Consider the following 22,918-nt stretch of genomic DNA (forward strand, 5'->3'; position numbering starts at 1 on the left):
GAATAAAGAACTAAATAATTGTATTTATGATACTGACCACGGTTCTGCAATTGCCTTGTGGCTACACTTTAATAAAGAAGTTCTGAAGCAGTGGGGCATCAAAGAGGGGGTTCCATAGCCAAGAGTAAGGGAGGAATTTATTTGCGTCAATTTTGAAATTTCGCAGAAGGCTCATGATTTAAAAACCAAAAAACTGGAAGATGCGCATGCATAAATTGTGCTGCGCATGTGCAGGAACTGCAGGTCGGTCGCAAGGGTATCGAGCACTAATCTGAACCTACGTTCACACGCAAAAGGTTAGTGGAGAAAGCAGTGGCCTTAGATAGGTATGCAAATTTGGGAAAACGCCCAATGTGGGTCAAGTCTAAGGAAAGCGTGGCAATTCATAAAACAGGAGCAAATGATTTGCCCGTGCCTTCCTTGGTGGTGAATTGCTGCAGTGTCTATGTGCAGTAAGCCAGCAATTAACTGAGGAAGCATTGCTCTATGGTTGTGCATAACTAAAAAAAAATAGATATATTTTCATACCAGTTGTTCATTTGAAAGATCCCTTCTCAGGAGTTGCGGCAGTGCCTGTGAAGATGCACATTTTTGTAAGATCCACATGCATTTTACCTGCATACGGTGAGCAGCGTACGCAAGGCTAAGGGCGCGAGAAATTGACGCTGTGAGCTCAGCTGCATGCCCCATTGCGCCTCTTGTAAAAACGACTCAAACGTGTTGATACAAGCAGGTAGTATTTTACTGGTTTACTTGCTATTGGGAAAAGGCACTTTGTGTTAGAATATGGCCTGGTGTTATTTGATCATGCGATGCCAGAAGTATGCAACGCGTGCCTTTGGCTAATCTCTATAAACAAGGTTGACCGATATCTACTACATTTTGCACAGGAGCATTTGCTCTCTGCTCCCAGCATTCACAAACAGACGTTGGAAAATGTTTCTCAGTTTATCCTTTGAAAAATGTCATGCCACCATGAGTGATAAGTCAAATACAGACTTTCACTAAGGGCCTTATTTGCGAATAAGCTGAACTGGATTGGAAGTGGGTTTTAACTTTTAAAATTACTCTTCCATGATGTAAACATGCATCCCATCATGCAAGCTGCTCTAGAAGAGCACCATGTACCCACCATCCATTGACATCAAACTATTCAACACATGCTACGTGTGCTAAGAAGATCCTAGTCCACGAGCAGACTGCCAGTCCCAGCTGTACCTGGTGTTGTCCGGATCGCTGTAAGCTTTCTCAATGTCTTCCATCCATGGAAGGTCCTCCCATTCTCCTGCCCCCTTCTGTCTCTGCCACCGATAGGGCAGGTAATAGTGCATCTGCGGGCAGTTTTCTAGGCGAAAAAGACACATATGGTGAATACAGAGCAAAAGGTATGAAGACCATGCTTAAGACGTCAGCTTTGCAACTATGAACACATGCAGTGTAAGAGTGAAGAAGCCTGTATTTGTTATCTAGTGAATTTCGTTTGCCTGTTCAGCACTAAGGCTGAGGCCATAACATTACCTGGATCTGGGTAAACACACAGAAACAGACATACTGTGCCGTTTACTGCATCTGCGCCATTTTCAAATTAATTCTTTGCAAAGAGCAGGATTCAGGGTAGGGAAATGTCGCCGTTTATTGCAGACAATCCACCTCGATCTCCCTCTCATAACAATCTGGTCACTGAAACATAGGCGGAAAGGCAGGGATCCCTGGGGACTCAGCTCTTTTGCATGATAAGAGTCCATTGGGATCCACCATAATCACAGATCCCAAAACGACTGCATGTACTGATCTCTGCCATACAAGCATGCCAACAGCCCAGAGACCTATGCACATTCCCTGCGTTAGTCACAGACACCTGGATGTTCCGACTCAGGAGGGTGTGAGAGTGGTCTAGGGCTACAATGAGACACAAACATAACACTCCAATAACTCAAGCTAGACAGAAGATGCACACACATTGAATTATTTATTAGGCATTTGAATACTGTGATAAATCAAAGAGGATTCCCCCAGAAAACCAGGCCTAGGACCCTTGTCATGTGGCCATGGAAAGGCAGACACTTGTGGATCCTGATCCTTGGGGTGGTGCTCTGTGGGAGAATCACATGCGGGGAAATAGGTCAGGAGGAATGGGAAAGCCACTTTAATAACTTCCCCAAAGACCATACCATCTTAATGGCTTACTGAAAAAAGTAAACTGTCAAAAGAAAGGGTAATTTTTACATTGGGGACTTCACAATGCTCAACGTACTGGGACGAAGAAGAGGAATGCAGAGCCACTAGACTGCAAGTTGACAAACTGTGGAAGTATTATTATTATCATAGAAGAAGTGTGGAAGTCTCTGCTTCAAGCGGAAAGATAAAGACTTGTTGCATATTTTGAACTGTTGGTCAAGGTCTGAATAAGAGACTGTTTGGACCAAGAAGAATCTTTATCCTTAGAACTTTGTTGCAAGACGGCATTTTCCTAATTTGAACTGTTGATTGAAAATCCTGTTTGAATCTGGGGAAGGGAATCTGACCCAGGTTACAAGGAGAAACAGTTATCAACTTTATATGGAACATAACTATTATTTCTGTTATATTTGAATTGCCATTCGTTACCTTGTTAAGTTTGTTGTATGTGTAAGTGTGAGGGACGAATTCCTTTGGTTAGAGGGTTTCCTTTATTTTGATAGGCAGTGAAATCCTCGTCAGGGTAGTGATAGTGAGGCGTTTGACAAACCCCTTTTTGAGTTAATAAAATGGCATCTTATCAAAAACCTCAACCAAGTTGCACGCCTCATATTTCTGACCCCTCACAATACACTCTAAGTAATAAAAACTGCAGTACGTATTCTCACACAAGACCTATATACACTTACTAATGGAGTAAGGGGGTTTCCAAACAGAACACAAACACTTTACCTTTAAAACAGATATGAAATAGGTAATGTTAAGCACAACACTGTACATAATTAGCACCCAGCGGATGGGAGCAGGCCAATCAGGAGGCTGGAAATGCAGGCTGATACTCCTCATCTATCCCGTGTTCCAAGCCGCCTGATGGCCGGCTCCTCAGCCCGCCATCTTCTACCCATCCTCTGTTCCATTGTTATTTCTTCTAAATCCAACCCCTTCTCCAAGCCCACTTACCTGGCTGTGGCAGCCGTGTTTGCTTTTCCAGCCGTCATGTTGATAGAAGAGGGGCTCCGTACGGCACCCCATCTTCTACAACCATGGCAGCCATCTTGGAAAAGTATTTTCATTTATTGAACAGGATGCACATGGGATGCTTTTCTTTAAAACCCTGGGTTACCGCTTTGGTATCCTGGGGTGCTAACAGTGTTAGTAACACAATAATAATAATAATTTTCATTTATATAGGGCTACGAACCCTCAGGTATTTGAGCGCTGCTTATTATTACCCACGGTGTGTGGTGCTCATGTATCAACCTCGGAAGGATGAAAGGATGAGTTTGGCCCTGCCGGGATTCGAACCGGCAACGGCAGGCTCTGCACGGATGTCAAAGCAAGCCCTCTACTCGCTGTGCTATCTGATAATCCACAGGGTAAACATCATGGTGCTCTCGTTGACTACCCTCGCTTCACTCGGGCCATTCACTCGGGCTGCCGGGCAGTTTACCCCCGGCATAGCCTGTGGAACAAGTTACTAACACATTATTGTGCATGGTAAAGCAAATGAGCAACAGAGCAAATGACAATTTAGAACCAGTTGGAGAAAGGTAAGTACATTGATAGAAAACAGTCCCTAGTACCTAATACGGAGAGCCCTGCTAGGAAATGGGGCCTTGAGGACAAAAGTCACTAGTTCCACAATATGTACTTTACAAGAGGGTTTACAATGTGATATGCAAACAAGAGTTGCCCATGCGAACGGTTGTGAGTAAATGTTGCAGAAGTTGAATAAAAACGTAAGTAAGGTTCTTACACGTTTTTCTACCATTTCAACCAATCTAGGGGAAGCTGTGAGGAGCCAGGAAGGAGACTCAGAGACAAGGGGTTCATATTTTGGCTAAAGACATTTATTCAAGAAAAGTGGGGTTGGGGAAATGCCTCTGTCCCTGCTCTAGAGGTATTTCCCTATCAAAAAGCAACACTAAGGGTCTGTCAAAGTTGGAATGTCCAAAACAAAACCTTCCCATGTCCAAAGTTCTATTCTGGCCCTCACACTTCAACAAAATAAACTCTAAAGTCAAAAGGGTAATATCTTTGAGCTTGTGTGCTTTATAAATGTTCCAAAAGGAAAATGCATAACTCCAAAACAAAAGTTCGAACAGGCTTGAGTTCCTTGCTTCAGTGTAGGGGTTCCTTTCCCCTAGAGTTCTCTTCCCTTGGGCACTTGCTTAACAATATCAGTTCCTTCAGCTTTCTTTTCATTCAATCTGTACACCAACTTGGCGTTCTATCTTTGTCTGAACGCCTGCCATCCTCTCCTGCCAGGTTTCTGCTCCATATCATATGATCAGCGTAGCCTGATTGCTAATCTTGACTTGCTTTTCTCTGGACTCCTTTGATTCATAAGTCTTTTACACAACATTCCATCTATCCTTGCCTGTTATACTCTTCTGCCAGGTCTTTCTCATATATCACTCTTTTGTCACTGCCTGGTATACTTCCCTGCCAAGACTTTCTCATGCAACACTCCTCTTGTCACTGTCTGGGATACTACCTTGCCAGGACTTACTTCAGGTAGGCTCCAACCCACCTCTCCATGATTGACAGTCTCTGATTCCTGCTTGTTTGGTTACTTTATATGCCTGTGATTTTATCTGACCAGGACTTCATTCACTTGTGCACCGCATGCATCCAAAAACTGGAAAGCTTTGTGTATTTCTTCTGCTCCTGCTGTCATAGAAATACTATTTCGCTCTTTCTCTCACATGTACTTCATTCACTTGGTTTGGATACGGCCACCACTGCCTGAGAGGACTCACTGGCTTTGGCTGGCATATTCCCGTTTGTGCACTGTAAGCCGGCAGCGACTGTTCAGTGTCTCCCCTTTGGTCCCTGTATCCGCTTCTTGCTTTCTCAACGTCACGTGGTCTCTGCTGGGCTCCTCTTTCTCATGTCCTCAGGTTCTGGTAAGTAGAAAGCGACTTCCAGCTGTAAAGACTGGAGGGGGGTATCTGTACTCCTGCTCTCTATATAGGAGAGGCACAGAGGACCCCAGCCAAGATTCTCTATTTGGTATCGTGGATGAGCAATCAAGGCTTAAGCTCTCAGGAGGTGATGCGGGCTGGTTCCTAAGTACAGTGTAGTCCCCAAGCACCCACAAAGGAATGTCCACACACTATGTTAGTGAAAACAGTCTTTATATAATTAAGGCTCAAGGCTATATACACTATCACAATAACTCACTTTGTGCTCAGTTAATCTACAATGCCAAATATACACAGTTCTACGTGCTATCACAATTACTATCAGATTTCATTAAAGTGCATCAACTGTGCGGTGGTCAAATGTCACACAAATCAATTAATAAAGGTAACCAACAATAGACATAGGAGGAAAGCAGTTGGTTAGAACAATAGGCAGAATACTGGCCCTGTTACCTGGACACAGCACTATGTGGTGATCCCCCCAAAGGGGCAACCTGTAAATAAAGATATATCATACAAGCCCAGTCCATATATTGTTCACAAGAGTCTTATTTCCTTCTAAATAGTTCTACAACCCCAATGTACCTGGAATAGCAGAGTTCGACATCGGGTCGTCGACGGATTCTTCTTGAGCGGCTCCCTGTAAGACATTAGCCACGGAGCGTTGAGATCCCACGAGGAAATGATGAACAAACAGGTGCAGAGGCACCAGCTTCGATTCTTGCGGTGCTCGTTGACGATCGGTCGAAAACGTCCTGCAAGCTGAGGTGTGCGGTGCACCTCGACGACGAGTATTTGTTGCCGCAAAGAGTCTATGAAGAACTTTGGCCCAGCATGGGCTTTGGGTCGTCGGTGTCTGGCGTCGGTGGACGGTACGCAACCACGGTGGGCTTCAGTAGCTTTGTCGGCATCTCTGAGGTCTTCGGGTGGCAGGAAACCCACCGGCAGATTCTCCTCGGTCATCGGCAGCCTTGACTTTCTCCGGCAGGACGAAAGCGGTCGACGAGGATGAGCAAGGGAGTGCTTGGATCAAATGTTCTTATGCAACGGAGCACGGCGTCTCCGGTCAGCGACGGCGGTCGTCGATGGTGGACGGCTGTCCGGTACTTCTCTTCAGTGATTCCGCAGCGGTCCCCGTCTCCGGTCGGCAGCCTTTCATAGGTCTATCTACCAGGGAGTTTTGGCAAAGATCAGCTGGTGCATGATGGTCCCTCGTAGCCCAGGGAGAGGTCTCCTAGCCAGGTCCTCTCTTGGATCAGTTCCTTGAAGGCACAGCAGCTTTCAGATTAGTGAAGGACAGCAGCAGCAGTTCTTCTTCTTCCAGTGCGCTTCAAAGTTAAGCATCAGTTTCAATGTCAGTTTCTACTTCAGCTTCTGAACGATGTCTAGCAGTGAGAGACCCACAGATATACTGTTGATCTCCCATTCACTCTGCTGGGTCACACTCAGGCAACCAATCACACAGAAGGGCATTCAGGCATTCAGTCAGCCAATCAGGCGCACATTGCATTCAGGCCTTTCTTCTCCATCCAGACACTCACTACACGGAATGTGGATTCGGACAAGTACCACACCATTCAACACTACACACTGCATTCATACCAGTATCGGGCAGGGCTGTCTCAGTCATTGTGTCAAACACCAGATACTAGACACCCACAATGTGAAATGCGTATTTGTCACACACTCCATTCACCCAGGTCCCACCCCATGGGCGTACCCACAACATACAGTCATTGGGAAGGCTCCAGCCAGTCTGGCCTGGACTTCCCCACAACACCATGGACCTGATCATGACTTTGGCGGTAACCCTTAAATCCGGCGGTCGCGCTATTACCGCCGGATTTAAGGGTCCGCCAAATCAGGACTTCAGCGGATTTCGCCCTAGCTCTGAGCTGGGGGGAAATCCGCCGAGAATTCACGCTATTACCGCCGGCGGGAAATCCGCCGGCAGTAAGAGCGCAAATTTTCCCCATTGAGCACAATGGGGAATGGGGCATTCCCGAATGGGCTCAATGGGGAATGGGGAATTACATTACCGTCGAAATCGTGATCCGGCGCTATTAGCGCCGGGGAGTTCGGCGGTAGGGCTAATACCGCCGGCGGTAATACCGCCAAAGTCGTGATCAGGCCCTATATATGGAACTTCCACCCAACAGCTAGTCAGGGGGAAGGGACAGAGTCAAGGCTTCCCGGGACTTCAGGAATACAAGGTAACAGGCAATAGAAAGCAAGAGGCCACAGGGGCCATCTTTTTTCCTATCAGGAATCAACTGATTCCAAGGACAGGGCCTGGGTATCCCAAAATGGAGGCTACTCAGAGCACCTGTCAAAGTCAGTATGGAGCTGCCACCAGCCCATACCCTGCTCTGTGGGCCACACACAGGCGCCCAAAAACATACACTAGGAGTACAGGGTCGTACTCCCACCCATGGGTGCCATAAGGGTATCCCAAGGGTCTGTTCACCACGACCAAAAAGAGGACGAGCAGCACTGCCAGGAGTCCCACATGAACTCCTGTGCGGAAAACAAGAAACAACATACATGATAAAGCAATAAAGGCAATAAAGGACAAGAATATGGAGGCCCTGTCCCTCCAATGCATTTCCAGCATCACAGTCGCCCCCGCCACCCAGACTGAGGTTAGAGTGCCTAATCTCCCATGAGATAGACACCCTCATCCAGACGGTCAACATACCTTCTGGAAAGGCCATCTGCATTATCATGACTCTTCCATGGCCAATGCTCTATGGTGAAGTCTAGCCCTTGCAGGCTAATGGACCACCTGAGCAGTTTCCGGTTCTCACCTTCATCTGCATAACCCAATTTAAGAGCTTATGGTCTGTTTGGACCTGGAAGGTAGACCCTGTAAGGTAGGGCCTAAAACGCCTAAGGCTCCAAACTATACTGAAACATTCCTTTTCAACAGTAGCCCACCAAAGTTCTCTACCCTTGAGTTGTCTACTGATAAATATGATTGGATGTTCCCACCCTTTGTCATCTAACTGGGACAAGACAGCTCCCATTCCGGTGTCGCAGGCATTCGTCTGGACGATAAAGGGTTTGCTGTAGTCAGGTGCACATAACACAGGTGCTCTACACAGACTTTACTTCAAGCCTTCAAAGGCCCTCATACAGTCTTCAGTCCAATTAACCTTCCTTGGTTGTTTGGGTGAAGTCAGAGCTGTCAGAGGTGCAGCTATGGTTCCATAGTCTGCCATGAAGTTGCAATAATACCCAGTAAGGCCCAAAAAGGCTCTCACCTGGGTTTGAGTAGTGGGAGTCTCCCAGTCATGTACATTCTGTACTTTACTGGGGAGAGGTTGGAGTTGACCCCCTCCCACATCATGACCAAGATACGTGACTTTCCCTTGAGCTATCTGGCACTTGGTGGCCTTGATAGTGAGGTTAGCTCTTTTCAAGGCCTGCAACACTTTATCCAAGTGAGTCAAATGCTCCTCCCAAGTGGAACTGTAGACGGCAATGTCATCTAAGTAAGCCACACAAAAGCCCTCCAGCCCACTGCGTGCATGGTTGACTAAAGGTTGGAAAGTGGCAGATGCATTTTTCAACCCAAAAGGCATGACTCTAAACTGGTAGAGCCCCTCAGGTGTTGAGAATGCAGTCTTTTCCTTGGCATGGTCCATCAGAGCTATTTGCCAATAGCCTTGCCTTGGGGACAAGGACCACTGGACTGGACCAGGGACTGGTTGAGGGTTCAATAACACTCAGATCCAACATCTTGGCGACCTCAGCCTGGATGTGGTTATTAACTGTATCTGACATATGGTAGCACCTGCTTTTGACAGGCACACTGTTACCAGTGTCAATTTCGTGCCTCCACCACGGTTTAAGGCCTGGCATCAGTGAGAACAGAGAGGCATACTGCCGGAGCAAAGCCCTGCAGGCCCTCTGCTGCTCTGTCGTCAAATCTGGAGAGAGATGCACTCCCTCCACTGAGCCATCCTGAGGGTTGCTATGCAGCCAATCAGGAAGGGGCTCACTCTCATCCTCTAGAGACATGAGACTTCTGCTCGTCTGTGGAAAGGGTTGAGCCTGTTGACGTGGAATACGTGAGGGGTTACCCCAGGGACTCCCATGTCAACCAGATAATTGACTTTGCCCATCTTGAGATGATCCTGAAGGGTCCAGTCCATTTGTCAGCCAAAGCTCTAGGCTTAGTAGGGTGGATCACAAGGATTTCCTGCCCTGGAGTCCAATCCGCTTGTGAGGCTTTAAGGTCATGCCAGTAATTAATTTCTGGCTGGCCTTGAGATTCGCTGTCCCCTGATCCATCATCTGTTTCATCCTCTGTTTGAAGCCTAACACGTAGTCCCTCACTTGCTTGGCAGGACCTAGAGGGGTGGCTTCCAAACCTTCTCTGATCAAGGTAAGGGCCCCCCTCACTGGATGGCCAAAGAGTAACCAAAGGGGCTGAAACCAACACCCTCTTGAAGTACCTCTCTGTAAGCAAACAGAAGGCATGGTAGGAGGAGATCCCATTTCCTCATTAGGGGCTCCTCCAAAGCACCTAGCATGCCCATGAGAGTTTTATTAAATCTCTCGTCTATACCATTGGTCTGGGGATGGTAAGTGGTGGAGAACTTGTAGGTTACCCCACACTCTTTCCACATGGTTTTCATGTAACTCGACATGAAGTTGGATCCTCTGTCAGAGACAACCTCTTTAGGAATCCAACATGGGTAAAAATGCCCAGCAGGGCCCTGGCAACCACCTTGGCAGTAATAGTCCGAAGGGGTATAGCCTCAGGGTACCTGGTGGCATGATCAACCAAGACCAGGATGAACCGATGTCCACCTGAAGTGGGAGGGCCAAGGGGACCGACAATGTCGATGCCCACCCTCTCAAATGGTGTGCCAACCACTGGCAACGGCTGTAGTGGGGCAATGACACTGCCTCCAGTCTTGGCAGATAACTGACAAGTTGTGCAGTTCCTGCAGTGGCATTCCACTTCTGCTTCCATCCAGGGCCAGTAGAAATGGGCAGAGAGCCTTTGCTTTGTCTTCTTGGTCCCAAGGTGACCAGCTAAGGGCACCTCATGGGCCAACTGCAGTAGGAAGGGCCTGTAAACCTGGGGTACCACCAACCTCTTGAGGGCAGCAGGTTCAGGCTTAGTGGGCTCACTAACAAGGAGCTCACCCTCCCAATAAATCCAGAAGGTCCTAGGCACTTCTTGTGCCTGGACCAGGGCCTGTTTCCTCAGGCCCTCGAGAGAGTGTCACTCTCTCTGACCCTTACAGAAGTCTGCCCGGGAGGGTCCCCCTTCAGCCAACAGGCATTGAAGGTCGGGGTGGTCCTCTGGGTTGAGTACCTCTCCCACAGGAGGGTCTTCTGCCTCTTCTTCCTCAGGAGTTGAGTTTGGGTTTACCACTGGATTCAGCCAGTCTGGACCATGAATCCCAATGGGTGCTGCAGGAGCAGCAGGAAGAGAAGGGGTCCCTTTCGCAGAGTCAGCCTTCTTGCTCCTCCTTTTTCATGCCTTGGGTTTCCCCGTCGGCGATGGGTATCGAACTTGCAGCCGGACCCGGTGTGACCTGTGATCGGGTGACCGCCGCAGCAGCCATGCTTAGACCATCCGTGATCATCCCCATTTCCATCAAATCATTTCCTAACAAAATGTTAGCAGGTACATTGTCCTGAACCAGGAAAGGAAGCTTTGCTGTCTTGTCTCCAATCGTAATGTTGACTAAGGCTACAGGCGATAATGGGGAGGCGCACCATCTAACCTGATAGTTCTCAGGGGAGCACCTACATAGTCCTCTGGCTTGAGCAGGATCCTGTCCACCACTTTCATGCTCACCCCAGTGTCTCTCAAGCCAGTAGAAGGCTGGCCATTCAAGAGGACACTTCTAAAAAACCTACGGGTGTTCTGTGGGATTGTCACCAGTACTTCTGCGTACTGGTCCCAAGAGACACTAGGGAAATCTCTACAGGAGCACTAAATGTGATCTGTGTAAAGGAGCGGAGGACAGTGGCCTCCACCTCAAGCATGGGGTAAGGGTAGCCCAGGCTGACAGCCTGGACTCCAAGTGCCTTACCTTTACACTTGGGGCCACCCTTTCGGTGATCCAGAGCCCCACAGTCCCAACAAGTGCCTGAATTCCGGGGTACGGTACTGGAACCACTGAGAGCCTGCTTTGCAGCAGGTGGACCACTACTCTTACTCCCACCCACGTAGGACTTATCTCCACTAGGTTTTTGGGTCTTAGGAGAGGAAGGTTTTAGCTTATTCAGCTGTGATTGCTTCTGGGACTCCTCAGCTTTCTGAGAGGTCCCCTTTTCTTTGTCCTTGTCCTTCCCACTGGAGTCCTTAGGGGACACCCTGTGGGAGACCCACATGTCAGCCAGCCTGGCCAGCTTAAAGGGATCTAAAATGTTCTGGTCAGCAACATACTGACGCAGCTCTGGTGAACAGGCTTCCGAAAAATGCTCAAAAAACAAAAGGTGGGACAATTCAACAAACGTTTTCACTTTTTAGCCATCAATCCACCGCATCATGTTCATATGTGCAAGCACTCACCCAGTCAATCCAAGACACATTCTTAAAATCCCTGAACATTTTAGGATATTGGGTAGGTGTCTTGCCAAACTTGCCAATCAAAGCAGACTTCATGCACTCATACTGACCCCTTTCTTCCACACTCAGTTTCAGAATTCAGTCACATCCAGTCTGAGGCACTCTGCTTAACAAACACTTAGCCCAATCTGTTTTATCAACATCATGAATTGCACAAGCCATTTCAAACACTTCAATCCACTGGAGGATATCAGAACCCTCCACATACACACCAAACAAATCTTTGATAAACTTGGTGACTGGGGACCTGACACTCTCAACTGGTTTAGCTGAAGTCTCCAATCTAGCTTTCTCTAGCTGGATTCGCTGACATTATGTGTCCTTGGTCTTAAGTTCAAGATCCCTATCCTTTAGTTCCAGATCCCTGGCTTTAATGATCACTTTCTGTGCCAACTCCTCTTTCGTAAGTTCAGCTTCAGTTTCCAACTTTTTGTATTCAAAGGCTAACTTCATCCTTAATAACTCAAGTTCCAAGGAATTCCCTGAAGAAACATTGCTCGAGGTCTGAACAGAGGCAGTAGGAATGGTGGCATTCCCAGAAACAGATTCTACAACACCCCCAGAGGCAGGGTCCACATTGGTTACATCCCCCCGTTCAAGAGTTTCACAATCGGTCTGGTAGTCCACCAGGGCAGCTATCAGCTCAGCCCTAGACTCAAAGTCTAACTGCCTGGCTTCACAAGTACTCTGGAGAGCCTCTAAGCTCATCCAAGTCAATTTACCATTTGCAGTAGATTTCATTGCTTATAATGTAGTTATCTTGTACACAACTAAACCTCGGTTTAACGAAGTGTGGATATTTTGTAAGTGACCAACACACTGATTCTTAAAACCATAAGCATCCCACTGCTGCCACCAGTGTAAAGATTGGAGGGGGTATCTATACTCCTGCTCTCTATATGGCAGAAGAGAGGCACAGTGGACCGCAGCCAAGATTCTCTATTTGGTATCGTGGACGAGCAATCAAGGCTTAAGCTCTCAGGAGGTGATGTGGGCTGGTTCGTAAGTACAGTGTAGTCCCCAAGCACCCAAAAAGGAATGTCCACACACTATGTTAGTGAAAAAACATTCTTGATATAATTATGGTTCAAGGTTCACCCTGGCTTTTCAACCAATACCTGGCAACTCTTGCCCACTCCATTGCAATTTTCTGCTCAAATTTCCAGTGCTACACTGACGACACAACTCATTTTCAGGCTGACTTCGGCCACCTCCTCTCCCTCTCTCATCTCTGATTGCCTAACTGCCATTCAAGATTGGTGTGCCACCAATGATCTTTGTCTGAATGCCAGCAAGACGGAGATCCGCCTCATTGGCACACCTTCACCATCCTTTCCCCTTACTTTCTTGCTGGCTTCCCTTGGCCCTCCTCCTACCCCCACCTGCGAGGCTAAGAACCTCAGTATCATCTTTGACTCCACCCTTTCCTTCTCCGCCCACATCTCTGAGGTCTCTAAAAGTCAAACTTCCTACTGCACCTCCTCAGAGGTACTCTGCCTTTCCTCTCCTTCCCCCAGAAGCTCATGGTATCCCAAGCTCTGGTTCTCTCTAGGTTGGACTATTGTAACAGCCTCTTTCTAAATCTACCTGCCCCTACTCTCCGCCCTCTGCAGCTCATCCAGAACAGGACTGCCAGACTTGTCCTTGGCCTCAAGCCCTGGGATCGTATCTCTCCAGCTCGGAAATCTCTCCATTGGCTCCCAGTGGATGCAAGGATTAAATTCAAAACCCTCTTCATTGTCCACAAGGCTTTCTGGGGCCTGGGTCCAAAATACCTTCCGCTATCCCTCCGCAAATACCTCCCGTCTCGAGCTCTTCGCTCCTCTACTTCGAACTCCCTCAGGGTCAGCCGTTTTTCAAAGAAAGGAGCTGGGGGTAGATCGCTGTCTTCGGCTGCGGCCTCCCTCTGAAACAGCCACCCTGCCACTCTAAAACTTGAGGAGAACCATCTCCGGTTCCGGAAGCACCTCAAGACCTTCCTGTTTTCTTCTGCCTTCCATCCCCCTCTCCACTGCTGATCTGTTCTCTCTTGGCACCGTGCACCTGGCCACCCTCTGTCCTCTGGGTCCAGGTACCTGCACACCCTGCCACGCTCCCGCACTGCCTCCGCTCCACCCTTTGCACTGGAGTCTGTATCTGTGCCCATACAGCCCCCCCATTTTTGCTTCCTGCACTTATCAGACCTACCCTGTCTGCTACCTTAAACCTAGCACTTGCAAATTGCTGGCTGCACTACCACTGTTTGTTGCCTTTATTATTTATTTATTTATTTATTTATTTATTTATTTATTATTATTTATCTGTTTCTTCTCTGCTTCGCACTTTCCACTTCTCCCCCTTCCATGCACTATTCCCCTCCCCCTCTCCCATGCACTAGCGCATTCTCAATGACACTGGGTCTAGTAATGTCACTGGGCAGCGACCTCCTTCTGAAACACTGGGATCCTTACCGGGGAAACAAAGGCTGCGTCAATGTAATTTCCGGATGCCCCACAATCAAGCAATGCCGTAGTTTCCTCATGGCGATCGCCCCAATTGATCAGGATGCTTAGAACAAGCAGAGGTACTGCATGGGTACCACAGGAAGAACGGCTGGGGCAGAGTGTGGGCTTGTCGTTGCCTTCTTATCTGACGACAAGCCGCCTAGTTTTCCGAACGCTTGGGAAGACGAAGTAGGCAAGTACCCACAAAATTACCAGATGCTCCACAATACAGGCAAAGGCGATTGACACGCCGGTGTTGATTTTCCGATTCAGATAACGGACAACGTAGGGCACCTAATTGCGTAGGTTCTGGAGGTGGCTCTACAGAAACAACCGGAGTGACTAGATGGACATGGGGTCTTGAGTACAAGCGCTCGGTTCCCCTTCTCTTCCTCCACTTTCCGTCAAACGATGATCAAACTTCAACACTTTTCCGATGAGAGCAGCCAAGGTTCCAGGTTCAGGAATATGTAGTAGTTTGTCCTGATATTCGTCTCTCAATCCCTGGTGGAATAGAGTCTTCTGGGTTATTTCCGACCACTGAGAATCCGCTGCCAATTGTTTAAACCAACTCAGATAGGATATGATGTGGCTTCCACCCTGACGTATCTCAATCAGCTGGTTCTGAGCTGTGGCGGCCAAATTAGGAGACTGGAATACCTCCATAAAGGTCTGTTCGAATACAGCGAAGTCCTCCAGAATAGGACTGCTAGTAGCGACATAGGGGGCAGCCCAGGCCAAAGCGTTTCCAGTCAGTTTCCCAAGGATGTATCCGATCTTGGCCTTCTCTTGAGTGAACTGGGCCGAAACAAAAATGGAACTTGCAGTGGTTACAGAATTCTGCCAAACGCTGAGGATCCCTATTGAACTTCATAGGAGACGTATGCACCAGGGCTGCTTCGGCTTGAGGTGCGGCAGAAGCCCCTGAGTAACCACCAGTTGGCGTAAGGCAATGTTTTCCTAACAAAGAGCCGACATTTCCTGACAGAGGGCTCGGAGCTCTTCCTGTATTTCCTGATCAGGTTCCATGTCAGTGCCAGAGAATAGGCGTCTTAATCTGTTAAGCAGAGCGTCGCACTGGCGCTTAGTACCTGATGTTCCTGGTGACGGTGGAGTTGACGCCAGACTGCCTCGGGATCTGTAGGTAGTGTGACGCGAGAAACCAACCCAAGACGCACTAGAATGTGATTAGGGGATACTGGATCAGTTCACCAAACCACAGGACAGCACTTCCCAGATTTACATGGCACAGAAACAGTGCAAGCACTGACAGGGAAGGCTGATGGTGATAAGTCCAAGGGTCCGGTCGATTGGATGAGTCCAGGGGTCTTGGTCAGACTGGATGATGGTAGATCCAAAGGTCCGGTAGGTTTAGCAGAAGACAGTAGCCGGATGGCATGGGAGCAACACCAGTAGCACAAGGAGAATGTAAGCAAGGCAGAAAAGGAGGAAGGGAGCAGGCTGCACAAGGAAGGGGCAAGATGGCAGGCCACAGGTAGGCGGGGAAGGGGGAAGTAGCAGACAAGAAGGGCCAAGGCAAAAGAGGTCAGGGCACAGAGAGCAGGAGCAAGGCTTCAGGAAGCAAGGCAACAAGGAGCGAGAATCAGAGTCTGGGGTGAAGCACGAGTATGCGATGCACTGTGCTTCCCCGGACTCATTTACACTGGTTACCAGTGGAAGAACGTATTAACTTTAAAGTAGCCTGTTTTATCTACAAATGGTGGAATGGGCTTGCTCCATCATATTTGAAAGATAAAATTCAATATTATCCGCTGATAAGATCTCTAAGATCCAGAAACTGTTTCCTTCTGTCTCTCCCCCATTCAACCTACAGGACAAGGGGTGAAAGACGATTTGCAGTTTTTGGTCCAAGTCTTTGGAACTCTATTCCCCTAGAAATTAGAACCGTGCAATCATTGCACCAGTTTCGTAAGGCCTTGAAGACATTTTTGTTTAGATATAATCAGTCGTTTTTTCCTTTCTTGCATGCGCCTCCGGCATGTGATTGGTTCTCCATCTTGCAAATATATTGTTCCATCTGCACTTCTATATGGTTTAGTCCGTCATGTGTGCTTATATAAATGCAAAAATTCAAAATACAAATACAAATATGATGACATCACCATAACGAGACTTGCAACGCAAGCTGCCATTGCCCAGGGCCTGAAAGACTGTGTATGCACGGAACGAATAGTAGGGGAATCAGTGCATGTGCGGTGAGCCCACAACAGACCCATCCAGGAACCGCTGTGACCCCGTACTGTAAGGCGGAGCAAACTGCCAACACAGATAGAGACGCCAGGACCCTGCCATGGAAGGAGGATGCTCAAAGGCCAACCCCCGTGAGGTAAGTAAGAGCGTACAAGGGGGCTCCAGAGTGAGTGGTGGGAAGAGCCGCGTAGCGGGCAGCGCCAAACAGTGTTCCCCTTTCTTCTGAAGGGGTAGGCTGGTCTCCTATGCTCCTCAAGGGCTTCCTAGCTCCCCACTGCAGTTCGGATCCCCCTTCCTTCTTCTCGCTTAGCAGTCCAAAGCCCTTCTCTGCAATATAGGATTCCTGCAGCCAGGTCCTCCAGGGAGGGCCTCTCTCACACTTCCTGAGTCTTTCTTTCTTTTTATATTGGCTCTCGGCAATAATATTTGAGGATGGTCTAGACTGCTGACAGTGGTTCTCATTGGGAGTGATCATCAAGTACTCCTCGTTGCAGCACTTTGAGGAGTGGAAACATAGCAATAGGCCATGAGGGTTTTGGACATGGGGAGGTTATTCTTAAGGGAATATGGAGGATACCATGTCTCACCCGGTGGAGCCTTGTAATCTCCCCGCAGGCTGTCTCCTTCCATGTGATCCTCCCTCATACTGCTGCCCCCAGGCTCAGGATCAGCTAGTGAATGCCGTCCCCTGGCCACATGGGAGGAGGTTACCACCATGGAATCAGTGATGACTCCATTGGATTCATCACAAAGCCCAAGGGGTGTGAGGACGTTATGCCCATACAGCACTATGGCAGGAGGAGGGGGTAGACATAGGTATGTAAATTCATCTCGTTTACTCTGATTTCTTCAGCAACCACTTCAGGGGTTCCTGAATCCACTGGGCCCACTTATTTCTAGTCTTTGTCTGATCGGGGAAGTTTCAGGGGCAGTGAGTGCAGAGGTCACTTTCGGAGTCAGGATTGGGTCCAGCTTGTTGGCAATTCTGGGCTGTTGCGAGACAATTCTGAAAACCAGACAACTGGACACCCTTGGCATGACAAGGTGAAGACATTCCCAGATCAGGCAAGCTAGTGGGCCTCCAGGACATGAAGAAGGTAGGATTCAGCAGCATTCACCACTGTCAGGTGGTGACAGGCTATACTCGTAGTGCAAACAAAGGAGAAGGCCCTGCACAACATCTCTTTGGTCAACAAGGTTGAAACTGCAGGAGCAGACGTCTTGTTCACAAGTTGAAGAGTTCAAAGGATGAACATACAATGGTGACAGCTGCAATGAGCTAGCCGAGGACAGAGATTGTCAGTCCACTGGGTGTTCCAGGACACCTCTGATGGCTCAGCAGGGATGTATCCTAAAGCAGAAGTCGGCACAGGATTTTCCAATCATTCCTGGGGTCGAAGCACAGGGAGACAGGGAGAGAGGAGCAAGGATCCCCCGGGACATAGCTGGAGGCGATGCTGGTCAGCTGAAACGACCATCCTTGTGTCGTCAGTGGGCTGCATCTCTTTGTAGGGGTCTTGGCTCCAATGATGATCTATCCAATCATTGCAGGAGACCTCCTTTTATCTATCTGGACTGCATTCTCCCCCTAATCAACCAGTGGTAAGGATTTGCACCATTCAAACTGGCCGTGGCTTTGCAATCATAGACAGCCTCTGGCCAACACATCTGTCCAGCAACAGACACACTTGGGCTTGGATGTAGGCTGGGGCCAGACAGACCCAGCACCCACATCGAGCGACACTCACACACCACCATTTTGCCAGGCAAAGCAGAGGCTTTGCTTGGAAAAGGGCTTTCCAAACAGGGACATTCTGGACTCAAGAGGGCAGAAAGAAGGTCAAATCTTGAAATGGCCAAACTACAAGCAAACATCTCGTAGCACTCTAAATGGCATTATGCGGTAAAATGCAAACATAATAAAATATGGTAGAAAATGATCTGCTGTCACCAGCTTGCACCAACGTAAAGCATTTAACACATGTTATATCTTGTTTCTATTATTGCTAAACAATTGGAGTGGATGGGCAGATGAGATAACTATTATTAAATGGAGCAACATTGTACAAGTGAATTAGAAGGAGAGTGATTTATATGAGAATCATATGAAAGCATCAAGCGTGTTAACGAATCGGGGTCACTATTTCTCTACCCATCTTTCCTCTACCACTTTTCACACACCCATACTCCCCTCCCAATTTACTGTTTGGGAAGAGTCGATTGTCAAGCCTCCCTTTCATTGCACAGAGAACACCACTATGACCCTGTTTATTATTTTGAAAATTGGGATACAAAATCCTTAACAGCGAGAACATGTCTGCATTGAAGTGACACGCTCCCGGATGAACATCACGTGACCTCAGGTTCAACAGTTTACTTACTGGTCATCAGTTGTATCCCATGTGTCCAGGTTTGAAGAAAGTGGTCAGTTTGCTAAATATGGTGACTACTTCCTTGAAAATTGAGAATTTGTATTGTTCTTGTGTTGTTCTGAATCTTTTAAAGGGTCTGTAATTTTCTGGATAAGGAGATGCATATGCCCCCAGAGTTCATTAAATAAAGTTCAGGTCAGCAGTCTACCAAGGGTATGCATTTTAGATTCTACGAAATAATAATAATAATTCTTAGGAATTGGAAAGACTTCAGATCCTAATTGGATTTTACTCTACTGACCCACATTTGGAGACTGTGTTTTTCTTACCTCTCTGCAAGGAACGCATCAACTGTTGCTGTTTCTGAAGTTATATAAATAATAATAATAATAATAATAATAATAATAATAATAATAATAATTATAATAATAAGTGTATGTGCATATTTCCTAAATGAGACAGCACATCTTCTACAGCATTTGTTTGTAATAGACTGTTTAGAATTTTTGTTATATATTTTGATTTTGTTGTCAAAAAATAATGAAAATATTTTTTCACAGAATATTTGTTTTTGTGAACATTTAAAGTCAATTATGTATTAAAGATTGTATTTGCATTAACTGATTTTCAATATTTTTTCAAACAAACAAAAAGTAATTCTTTTCCAAACAGATCTCCTATAATCAAGAAGAAGAGTCCACATTGAACGAAGAGAGAAGCAGAATATGGTGAATATGAACTTTGCATAAGTAAAAGCTGTAAGAAGACCCTTGGCCGGTCACCAGGAAAACACCAGGTTGGCTATTTAACGTGTTCCCAACTACGAATGGGGCTACGCCAATCTGCGTAACTTTGACAGAGAGCTCTGCCCAATACAGAAGCTCAAAACATTTTGAACCCTCATACAAATGTAACACATGACAAACAGCACAGCCAAATCAAAAAGAGAACACAGAGGGAGTGGAAAGAGCTAAAATGGAGACCGGCCATGCCAATGTTATCAATCCCATCCTGCTGTCAGCTGCACATCTCATGTGGGTCATGGGTGCAACAAAAGGCACAACCTCCTGTTCCTTTGCAATGAAGGTTTGGCAAAGGCATGAAATAACATTTGGAGTACCTGCATCTTTTCAAAATGAGTAGACAAATCATCATGTTGCAATAGAGCCATTGCAGCTAAGCCAAAGAGGCTCGGGAAGGCAGAGGCAGGTTCCCCTTCTTTCCGCCACATTGAGGAAATAGGCACAATTTAAGTACTCACGCTGGTCCTTGCAGAACTTCCAGAGGTTATTGAAGCAGATCTCGTTCGGGTCACCACGATTTTCTCGAGGGGACCTCACTGGTGGAACATGACTTCGGGAAACTGGGAGAAAGACATGAGCACAGAAAAGACCATTTATGGAGGAATCAAAGAGGTAAGGCCTGCCACTACCCAAAACAAAAACTGGCATGAGGTTATATTTCAGTTTATATCTTAGACAGGCTACAATAACCAACACTGTCTGTTCTCAGACCTCTGCTTAATTTCAATAAGTTGGTTGGGGATTACCTTGCAGGTTAGGTTGATGTTCATTTTCTCTAGTCAATCATAAAGATGAAGTAAGAGCAATCGTTTCATGATCAATAACACAGTTATGCTCGATTGTTAAATCTACTATTCTTTCCCAGTGCAATTCAAAAGAATCAATTGTGGATTTACCATAGGAGCCCAAAATAGTATAGGCTGCAGGTATATAAAACAGGGTGCACCCATTTACTAGACCCAATCCCCATTCATAACTACTATTTAAGAGATTGGTGCCCGCATTATCAACACATTGATCTTTAAGTAATGGGTTTTGTACAGCAGTCACAATCTCATCCATTGGATAAAAAGAATTACTTGAAGTTGCAGTGCCAATTTTTGCATTAAAGTCTACACGGAGTAATAATAGGGTAACGATACCTACATGACTTCCATACACCTTTACAATTGCCTGATTAAGCCTTTAAAATAAACAGTGCAACATTTACAAAGTGGGGATAAATACCAATTAGTAATCAATATGCACAGACCCTGTTTTGTCATTAATTTCACCAGCTGGAGGTCAAAACAGTCAACCAAGGACACCATAGTTGAAAAACACTCTAGGGAAGCCAGCAAACATAGTCCAGTCCCCATGAATTTCTCCCCTATGGTTTGTGTTAGGCAGATTTTCACTTTTTATGTGCAATCTCCTCCACCTGTGAGTACCCCAACACTTTTTGCTGGACTACTGGATTTTTTGTCAGTTCTCCCGAGTGAGTGGGAACCTTTTTCCACACTCACTCATTCGTTTACTCTGTTTATGGGAACGTTTTATGTTTCTTTTTATACCTTTTTCTTGGAGCCATGCTTCCTCCATGTTTTGTGGCATCTGTCATGGAGTTTAGCAATAAACAGCACTCTCTGTGCAGTGTTGCTGGGAGACCTTTGGGCTTCCCTTTTTCTTTTCTGTTATTTTCCTTGCAAGAACTCCTGTTCCCAATGGCAGGGGAATATTTTGTATCCTTCCTAACTTTTATATTCTGGGATCAGCACAACCCACCTTATGGGGAGTGCTGAGGGGTTACACTGTATCCCCTTTCTCACTGCCCCTGTAGGGTTTTAGCTTCAGTGACAAGATAATGCACAGAAGTGTCACCATTGACCCAAAATGGTGAGAGTTTTCTTTTTGTGCCAATTCGAGATGGCGTGTCCTTGCTTGGTCCTTCTTCTGCCGTGCAGGTTGCGGGAAGTCCTTGATTGACGTTTGTCTTCAGCGAGTTTCCATTGGAAACCTGCCAAGTCGCCAACGTGTCTGCGAAGACAGGAAACATGGGAGGACTTCAAAACTCTATTGGTCTTTGTCTTCTGCTGTGCCTGCCTGGAAACATTTCCAACTGGGAGGCTGGCTGTCCTGAAAGGACAGCCACCCCTCAAAGCACGCATGGTGCATGGCTGCTGATTAGCTGGCTTCCTGCATAAGAGGCATGGATACTGAGGCTGAAGAAATGTTTACCACTGGAAAAAGAATCCTGATGATGTCCAGAGATGCTTGCAGTGTTAGGGAGAATTCTCAGAAATGTGCTAATTCCCTCTAACTTAGAGACCCCCAGCAACTTTGCTGGATTCTAAGGACTTGATTTTTTACCTGCAGAGAGTGAGACACTTTTTTCCCACTCTCTCGTGTATTTTAAATGTGATTTTGAACTCTGTGTTTCTTTTGGTTGTGGAGTCTGACAAACTCCATAGGCATTAACTTTTACATTGTGTCACACAGCAACTTCAGATTTCCCAAAGGTTTAAATACCTTCTCTTGGATAAACTACTGTTTCCAAGAGCAGTGAAGTGAAATTGACTTTACTTACCATTGTAACTTTCTAGACCCAGCACACACTATCATACAATAGGGTGCTGGAGGGGTTACTTAGTATCCCCTTTGTCTAGCTTCTCATATAACAATATTATGTTACCGTTCCTCGATGAATGGCTGGTGGCAGTGGTTTACTTTTAACTACCATGGTGTGCTTTTACCATGGGCTGCCGTTGCAAAATGGCCCCGGTCTTCTTTTTTTACTCTGCGTGCCAAACCAGGTTTGGTCCCTTTGTTCGCTTTGCCTTTGGCGAGATTCACGAGTGAAGTCTGCCTCTGGCTCCAGGGTGTCTGGTGGGGGCAGGAAGTGAGGGAGGCGCCCGGAAATCTCTGTGCTTAGTCTCCTAGGAAACCCAAATGCACTCTGTGGTGATTGGCCAGCTGACTGTCCGGCAAGGACAGTCACCTTACTGGGTGACTGACAGCTGAGCTGGAATGAATGGGAGAAACCTGCATAAAAGGCGAGGCTTTTGGCTTGGAGGTCAGAGTCGACCATTGTACGAAGGAACCGGAGATGAACTTGAAGAGGACGCCTACTGCAACTCCTGGACCATTGGTTTGCCCGGTGAAGCCCTGCTGCTGTGCTGAAACTCCAAAATTGTATCGTCAGAGAAGCCCCTGCAAGGACGACTTCTCCCTTTGAGTTGGTGGGACCAATCAACTCCAAAGTAAGCCACCTGGACATCCTTCTCAGAGCTGGTTGAATTTCCACACAGCTGCTGCTGGAAACTGAAACACCAGGGAGGGGAACACTAGATTGTGTGTGTTGCTTTTA

At 47.0% G+C, this 22,918-nt stretch overlaps 1 protein-coding gene across 2 annotated transcripts in view; it reads right to left on the bottom strand.

Annotated features, from left to right (window-relative positions):
* The window catches only part of LOC138513667 (zinc finger CCCH-type antiviral protein 1-like), a 406,876-nt gene that overhangs the window by 186,481 nt on the left and 197,477 nt on the right, over positions 1-22,918 (bottom strand). For both annotated transcript variants that reach the window (XM_069628726.1, XM_069628727.1), the window contains exons 5-6: positions 20,031-20,132; positions 1,219-1,345 (exon numbers count right to left, since the gene is read on the bottom strand). In XM_069628726.1, coding sequence (XP_069484827.1) covers positions 1,219-1,345; positions 20,031-20,132 — 229 coding nt within the window. The remainder of the gene's footprint in view (positions 1-1,218; positions 1,346-20,030; positions 20,133-22,918) is intronic.

This window comes from Ambystoma mexicanum, chromosome 12 (genome assembly GCF_040938575.1).
Source record: "Ambystoma mexicanum isolate Mex_15411 chromosome 12, UKY_AmexF1_1, whole genome shotgun sequence".
Taxonomy (NCBI): domain Eukaryota; kingdom Metazoa; phylum Chordata; class Amphibia; order Caudata; family Ambystomatidae; genus Ambystoma; species Ambystoma mexicanum.